The 8408-nt window shown below is 37.8% G+C and overlaps 1 protein-coding gene across 1 annotated transcript; it reads left to right on the top strand.

The window, feature by feature from the left end:
• The first annotated feature begins 667 nt into the window (after positions 1-667).
• Positions 668-7625, top strand: npm1a (nucleophosmin 1a). Its single transcript, XM_067433507.1, has 11 exons — positions 668-813; positions 2548-2627; positions 2734-2853; positions 2967-3060; positions 3181-3287; positions 3364-3410; positions 3493-3556; positions 3663-3740; positions 3835-3948; positions 4091-4165; positions 6851-7625. The coding sequence occupies exons 1-11, from the start codon at positions 774-776 to the stop codon at positions 6899-6901; spliced, it is 870 nt and encodes a 289-aa protein (XP_067289608.1). The 5' UTR covers positions 668-773; the 3' UTR covers positions 6902-7625.
• Positions 7626-8408: the final 783 nt, after the last annotated feature.

Here is an 8408-nt window from a genome sequence, read left to right as displayed (position 1 = left end):
CTAGTCATATACACCCAGGATGGCTTGAGGGTGAGTATAAATTATGGAGTAATTTTTGGGACTATCCCTTTAAATGCTGTGTTCAGTCTTTAGGGTTATGTTGCTGGGTTATTATTATTTGTATGTAGGTGCTGGAGAGCATGAATAGCATCCCTTTCTATTGCCTCATTATAATAATAATTATTATTATTAGCTAACGAAACTGGATTATGTCTCAAATTCATTAAGACCCAGTTTCACATAGGGGTTTTCACAGACAGGGCTTAGAATAATTAGGACAGTTAGGATTATTTAACCTTAGATTATAATGACATGTCTCATTCAAACTACAGAATTTGTATTGTATTGCTCTGTTATTTGGTAATATCACATCAAATTCTAATCTTTAACACACACACACCCAAATTCTAATCTTTAACACACACACACCTCAACAACAACAAAACAAAAAACAAAAAAACAATAGGCTGTTTAGCAAATCCTTCCATAACAATTCTGAATAGCAAAAAAGTCAAATAAAAGTTTGAGAGTGTTGAAGTTATATCTTTCTGAGACATATGCTAGTCGGGACAATCTCATGCTCTACTACAGTAGCCTACATATCTATCATACCCTAAACTCCGTGATTCTCTGTCTATGGGTTCATTCATTGGCTAGACTGGAGGACTGTCCCATAATGGGCGTGATTAACTCAATGTGGGTAGTGTGTCCATCCCGCACTCGAGCGCGCGGCACAGTTCAGCTACGAACACACACTTACATAGAATACAGAGATGGAGCTCGAACAAATGGGTCCCCAAACCTTCCTGTACGGTATGTAACACATTAAATACTTAACTTGATTCGTTCTATGTCATATAATATCACACGTATAGCACGTAAACGTGGCAGGATGTCCTTGTAAATTAAGCTTACAGGATGTCGTAGTGTGGAAGCTTACCAGCTAACCTGAGTTATATGATCAGACTCAAACTGCTTAAAAGCACATGTAGATGTTTTAATTGGCGTAACTACAGTGCATTGCCTTTCTTAAATGCCTCGATGTGGAGTGACAAAATAAAGCACGTGTGCAACATGAATTCGCTTTAGCTCGATTAGCCCAAGATTCGAATATCATCACGGGTAGGGTCGACAACTCTTATGATTAAAATCGATATAAAAATCTGAAATAAATGTATTAAAAGCAACGAAAACAAAACATTCACAGTTCATGTCTCACTGCACGCGCTCTCTAAACACGTGCACCGGCGCTCCAAAATGGCGTCACTATGTTACACGTGTTAGATGAGACATTTAACATTGTAGAGTTTTAACATTTAAACTTACATTTTGCTTACTGTCTTGCAACTGAATTGTATTCTTCGTTATATACAATACGTTATGTACTATTTACCCCGTTTGTTTCCCTAACAAACACACCCTGGCATATTTTATCAAATGATAGTGCTAATGGCGTTAAAAACTAGCTTATTGGTACCATGGTCTCTTATCTACTTAAATCGAAGCTTTAGGCGTTTAGTCTGCATTGTCAGGTCTTTAGCAGAATATTGACGTTTTAAAAACGTAAGAGCATCCCACGAACATCGCCACGTGGAGTTCCTTGCTTCCACGTAAAGTCAGTTATATCAAATAAAACCGGTGCAGCGTCCATGCTGTGAAACGACGGCTAGAAATAACGTTAAATGCGATATATGAATCGTTCTTTGGAGTTGGACCATTTCAACTGATGTATTCACTAACCGTGCGGAATGATTCGTTCACGACTCGAGTTTAATCAGACCGAGCGATTCACTGACCGGTTCATTAAATCAAGAACAAGGGACCACGTGTTGACGTAAATGAATCGCTGTAAATCAGCATATGGCAAGCCGTTTGGACTTTTATTCATTCACACTTCACAGGATAGTGACAGTGAGTGTGTTGTACATGCACACCAGTAAGCTGATAACTTACAAATATCAGCTTATTGAAATAACCACTTTTCCCCATTTACATGCAAACCAGTAAACTGACAATGCAAGTAAACCGCGTTTATATGACTTTATTAATAAACCGCGTTATTTCCTTCTAGTGACATCAAACATAACATCTGTATCTGACTCAAATTTTTCTAAATGTTTTGTCAGTTGTGATGTAAAACCAATTGACCGGTTAATTAATAAATTAGAATAATAGCATATTAGGTGAATAGTTGAACATAATTTGTTTTTGTTTTTATAACTGAAATATTTGGACATTTTAACTTAATGCATAATGACATTAAAGATTATTTAGAATATATGTAGGGAATGTGCAAATAACCAAACATTTGTTATATGCTAGTGCATAAGCAAACTAATACAGACATAAATGGTAACTATACCGTAGTTGAATCAACATTTGTAAAAGTACCTATTAAAAGCAATTTGAACCAATGGGATCGTTTAGTTCCTAAAGGAGACGCAATTTTGGTGGGGACTCAATTTGTCACTACACTGGTTCTCTGAAGTTGCACTACAAAAAATGTCTGAATACCTATATATAATATATAAACTTTGTTTGTTACAGGTTGTGAACTGAAGGCAGGCAAGGATGTCAGTTTTAATCCAGAGGATGATGATTTTGATCATCAGTTATCAGTCAGAATGGTATGTCGCATTTGCTGTCAGACCTCTCGGGGTTGTTTTAAAGGGTCCTCAAAGTTTTGTTAACATTTAAATTTCATACTTAAGGCATTTGTTCCTTTTCCTGCAGGCCTGTGTCGATCCCACCACAAAAGATGAACTGAATGTTGTGGAGATTGAAGGGCACGATTCAGAGGGTCAGAAGGTTAAAGCAGTCCTGGCCACACTCAAGCCTTCCACCCTCCCCAGTGTAAGCAGAATTAGTCATCTTCACTGTCATTTCGCACATCTTTTGGCTTAGTTTGAGTTGATCACCTAGAATTGCTCTGGTTGATTAGAACTAAAGATGTGTTTGTATCTCAGGTGTGTTTGGGTGGGTTTGAGATCACTCCACCTGTTGTGTTCCGTCTACGCTCTGGTTCCGGTCCAGTTCACATTAGTGGACAGCATCTTGTCAGTGAGTACTTCATGATACTCGATGAGGTCTATGATTATTTGCTGTTGTCTCATGTAAACGCATGGAAAACGGCTTCAGGATACATTAGTAAATTTCTTTTTGGAATCTTTCTTGTTTTAGTTATGGGAGGGGACCAGTCCTTTGATGAAGAGGAGGAGGAGGAAGAAGAAGAGGAGACATTGACAACAGCTAAAAAGAGACCAGCGTCATTGACTCCAAAGTCTTCGGTAAGTTCTTAAATGAATTTATAGGATTCGTTATGATATTTGATTTTGTGGCTCATTTTGAATTAACGTTTTATAGAAAAAAATGAAGTTGGATGAAGATGATGATGACGACGATGATGATGAGTAAGTGTTGCCATCTTCAGTCTTTAAGAAATAGCTGCTATTTTTTATATAAATAAAATTACATTTCCATTTTATCTTTCAGTGATGAAGAGGATGACGAAGATGATGATGAAGAGGAAGAAAGTGTAGAAGAGTCACCTGTAAAGGTCAGACGAGTTACTCATGCCCCTCAAATCTTTTATAGAATGTCTAAAAAAAAAAGTGTGATGAGGAATCCGTATTTCGTATATTTTTTGGTCATTGTTCTGTCAGGAAAAGAAGACCCCATCCAAACCACAGACCCCTGCACAGAATGGAAAAGGACCCAAGCCCAATACACCTGCTAAACAGGTTAGCATCTCCCTCTCCACTCTTGAGTTGCAGCATTTGTTGAAGTCTCTTCAAGTTTCTCTCAAATCAATGATATGATATTGTGTTCTCACAGCTCAAGACTCCAGAAAAGAACAACAAGGGTGATAAGAAAGTACAGTCACCCAAAACGCCACAAACTTTCACTGTCCCAGAGATCAAGGCCAAGATGATGGCAAGTGTAGAAAAGGTGCGTTTTCCTTCCTCTGAGTTGGTGTGCGAGTGGTAACAAACCATTACCATTCCATAACTTTTTTGGAATACAGAAATACCCACAAAATAATGATACCTGATGACGTAACTTTTAACATGTTTATTTCCGTTTTTTGTAGGGTGTATCACTACCGAAACAACAGCCAAAGTTTGAGAACTTTGTGAAGAACTGCTTCAAAGCCACAGATCCAAAGGTATGTGTATTGCTGTCAATAAAATTGATTGAATGTTGATATATCTAGATTCCCACTGCCCGCTCTGAGCGGGGTTCGAACTCGGGTCTTTTTTACCCAGAAGTCTGACGCTCTACCGATGAGGCTAAATGCAGCATATTTTTCCACTGGCCACTAGACGAAGCAAGCATCTCTTAAAAGTTACACTGACAGATATATTTCAGAACTCACCGCTATCAAAACAGTCTGCCGGATTGGGCAGATGCGGGCGCGGCCCAGATATTATCGCTGGCGGGCCACTTTTGGTCAGTCACGTGCCAACGTAAAAATATATGCATATTTTTAGGAACACATCTACAAAGATATGTCTTGCCTGTATTTCAAGTTAATAAAATAATTTCAAAACAATATTAGGTTATTTGTTCTCGTGCTGCTGCGCACCCTCCCAGGATTCTCTCACTTTCAAAATATCACACAAGGCTTCAAGGGGGGTCGCACACCAGACTCAAAGCTCTGCGCCGGACGCGCACATTATATACGTGTGAGCTTGTGAGCTCATAGTTTTGAATCCACTACTGACAGAAGAGCTGCACGATGTGTGCATCTTGTGGCACAGGGTGAAATCAGTACATTGGCGATCTGTGGCGCGGCAGGATTTTGACCAACTTACTGAGGCACCAAATGCCGCCGCCGGTGTGCGTACACTCATTGAAAATAATGTGTTCGAATTTTAAAGGTCCCGTTTTTCGCGATTCCATCTTTCAAACTTTAGTTAGTGTGAAATGTTGTTTAGTTAGTGTGAAATTATAAGGCTCAAAGTTCTATGCCAAGCGAGATATTTTATTTAACAGAAGTTCCCTTTCAAAGCCTACAGCGAACGGCCGGTTTGGACTTCCTTCAGTAATGACATCACTAGCACCGTTTGTTGACTAACCCTCCGCCCACAAGTACACGCAAAATAGGGGGCGTGGTCTTGTTGCTCTCCCACGTGGAGAAGAGCGCGCATTCAGCGCTTGCATCTCCCCGTTATGGTAAGTGGCGGGACCTTTCCGGGCAAAGTGCGCTAAGCTGCCGTCCAATCACAACACGGGAAGCACTGGCCCAATCAGAACTCGTTACGTGTTTCTGAAGGAGGGACTTCATAGAACTAAGAAATCATCAGGCCATTTTTAGGACAGAGGAAACAGCGGTGTACAGATAAGTAAATTGTGTGAAAAATACTGTTTTTTTACATGCGAAACATGAACTCATGTTATGTTGCACACTGTAAACATAATCAAAGCTTCGAAAACACGCGAAGAACGGGACCTTTAAAGACGTGGCACATTGAAGTAATTACTTTTGTATGACCTGCCAATAAATGTTGTAGGCCTATATAATGTTAAACTGATTTTATTTCGGGTCGGTTCTATTTTAAGCGGGATGGGTGCGGATTTTAATTAGTGCTCCATGCCGGAAAACTGTTCGGATGCGGTTTAACGTTTTTGGTGCCCATATTTTCTTTATCATCACAATTCAGATTCATTACAGATTATGTACATTCAAGCCATTATTTGCATTCATATTTTATATTTATAAGGGCTGGGTACAAAATAACAATTCTTAAATCCCAAGAATCGATTAGTCTAGTTTTCAGTTGCTGAATGAAACATTGTAGCGTGCCATTTGATTCAAATCACAATGCTGAACGTGATTTATTTTAACTAAAAATAATCAAATAGGGGTTTTTATTATTACCAAAAATGAATTTGGCATTTACTCACATGATTTGTTTTCATGCATCACCCAATTATTTGAACCGTCCATGTTTACTACATTATATGCAACTTTGTAAATCTGTATCATATAAAGCCATTGTATCTCTTCAGAAGACTTAGATTTGGATTAGACAACTTGATTGATTCGTTTTCCTGATTTACCGCGAGTAACAGTTCTGCGTAGCCCCACATACGCATGACCGGAAAAAGCGAAAGCTGTCAATTGTGACGTAATAAAAGCTCTGTGAAAGCTGTCATCAAGCTATGCCTTTGTTCTGAATAAGCGACCTCTAATGGCAAAAAATTGCATTTGTGGCTTTAAATGAAGGGACAGAAATCAGGGTTTCATAAAAAAAAATATCTTTTGTGTTTGGAAGTTGAATGAAAATCTTAGGTTAGAAACAGACATGAGGGTGAGTATATAAGAGAATTTATATTTTGGGTGAGTTATACCTTATTATTGCCGTAAGCTGAGCCTTGGATAAAACTAAAGCCCTGTGTTTAGTTCATTTTCCACATTTTGCTGTTTCGCGCACAGTCAAGCATGCAAGCTTTTCAAAGTATACTCCTTTGCCGTGAGCGGAGGACTTGTTTGGTGCATGGACATGTAGTATTCAAGTCACTCACACATCCGCTGTTGTACGCACACCGTTTGTGGGGTCTCAAAAATTGTGCTGCATGCGGATGGGGTGTGTGGACATCCATAACCCCTCCTGACTAACTAAAAACACGGACGGTGCACGAGTCGTCACGGAACACAGACGGCCAAAGTATATTTTGGGCATAACTCCATATAGTAAATGTTGTTAACATCAACACAAAATGTTGCATTTTTATATCTTGTTATAACAATGTATCGTTACACCCTATAGTTTAATTACCCCATAATTGGAAACTGTCATGAATGAAGGTCTTACCTTTTTTCTTTTTCTTTCTGTTTTTCTCCAAGGTCATTCAGGAGCTCTGGAAGTGGAGACAGAGCGTCAAGGAGAAGAACTGAAACCATTTTTATTTTGCTTAAATTAAGCTTTTTTTTTTTTTTTTTTGCCCATGATTTTACTTTTGTTACTTGCAATTTTATGTTTGTTTGTCCCACCATTCTCTTCAGTTTTATGTCAAATCCGTGCCATTCCTTAAAAAAAAAAACTTTACTCAGAACATGACCTTTTCCATCTCTGCAATCTGCCCTCTCCCCTGCGGTGTTGTCATGTCCGTAGAGTGTGGCATTCATTTGGCAGCCTTGTTGCTCAAATGCGATTCTGAGCAGATTTCAACCCTCTAATTTATATGGAGATTGTTGACTGTACCCCGTCCGTCATGACATGGAAATGCGTGCGTGGCATTCTGATTAGAGATGCGACTGAAGTTGATTTATTTGAAGTCTTGAAACGCTTGACCTGGTTTGCAATGCATGATTAGTGGGTTTCAGAACGGTATCATTGATGAATTCCAGTATTTCATCAGTTCATGTTATTTGTGTGATTGTCCAAACCCTGTATATGCTAGAAGAATGTATTGTATGTTTGGGATTGAGCAGTCAACTATCAGAAATCCAAATGTCAACAATGTATTTTTTTTAGTCTATATCAGTCTGTGCAGCTAAATCTCAACAGAATCAGGACTTAATCTATGACTACAGTTCAGATTTGGTTTTCTTGTTAACCTTTTTTGACTTCCTTGAATCTGTTTAAATGCAAATAAAGTTTATATTTCACAGGTTTAAACCCATCTTCTGTACTTTTTTTTTTGGACCATAATCAGAAGTGCAGTTTAAAAAAAAGGGTTCAATGTGGCTCATCTAAATCATGGTTATTTTGCTGTGTTTTCTCCAATGAATATTTGTTATATGCTTGCTTGCCTCTTTCTTTTTTTCTCTCATCACACTCATCCCTTTCTCTTTTCGATGCACCAATACCATTGAATGAAAAAACCCGTGTTAGGCAGTTTACGCTAATGAATACATATGGGATAGCGGGGTACAATTTAAAACTGACTTTTTCTGTTTGTGTAAATTCACTGGGGTTCAGAGTAGTATTTCTTTCCCACATCAATCTTACACATTTAGTACAATGATATAGTTTTGTTTCATTACTAGAGCGCATTTTTTTTTTTTTTTTTTTTTTTTTGATTTACCCTGAGAGAATGGAAGTGGAATATAGGTGAGGTACATTGGAACATGACCAAATGACAGATTAAAATGTTATCTGAGCTAATCAAAACAAAATATACCAGACTTGACTAAAATATTGTTAAAAAAAAAAAATACAATTATTAACTTGTATAAAATAACGGCTAATATTTTATAACTTGTATGATTAAATAATATAAGATCAAAATTGTATCAGACTTGTCTCATTTCAAATAAAACACATTTATTTTTTTTGCTAATAAATGTTCAGTAATCTCTTCCAAATATTTCTTTTAATTTTGGCAAAAAATTTTCTCTATATACTGTTGATATAACAACTGGAAACGTTTCGTTAAGCTGGTATGTGTGAAAAGTTCAT

This window comes from Pseudorasbora parva, chromosome 23 (genome assembly GCF_024679245.1).
Source record: "Pseudorasbora parva isolate DD20220531a chromosome 23, ASM2467924v1, whole genome shotgun sequence".
Classification (NCBI taxonomy): Eukaryota; Metazoa; Chordata; class Actinopteri; order Cypriniformes; family Gobionidae; genus Pseudorasbora; species Pseudorasbora parva.
The sequence above is the reverse complement of the archived record's forward strand: the minus strand, read 5'-3'. Positions and strand labels throughout refer to the sequence as shown.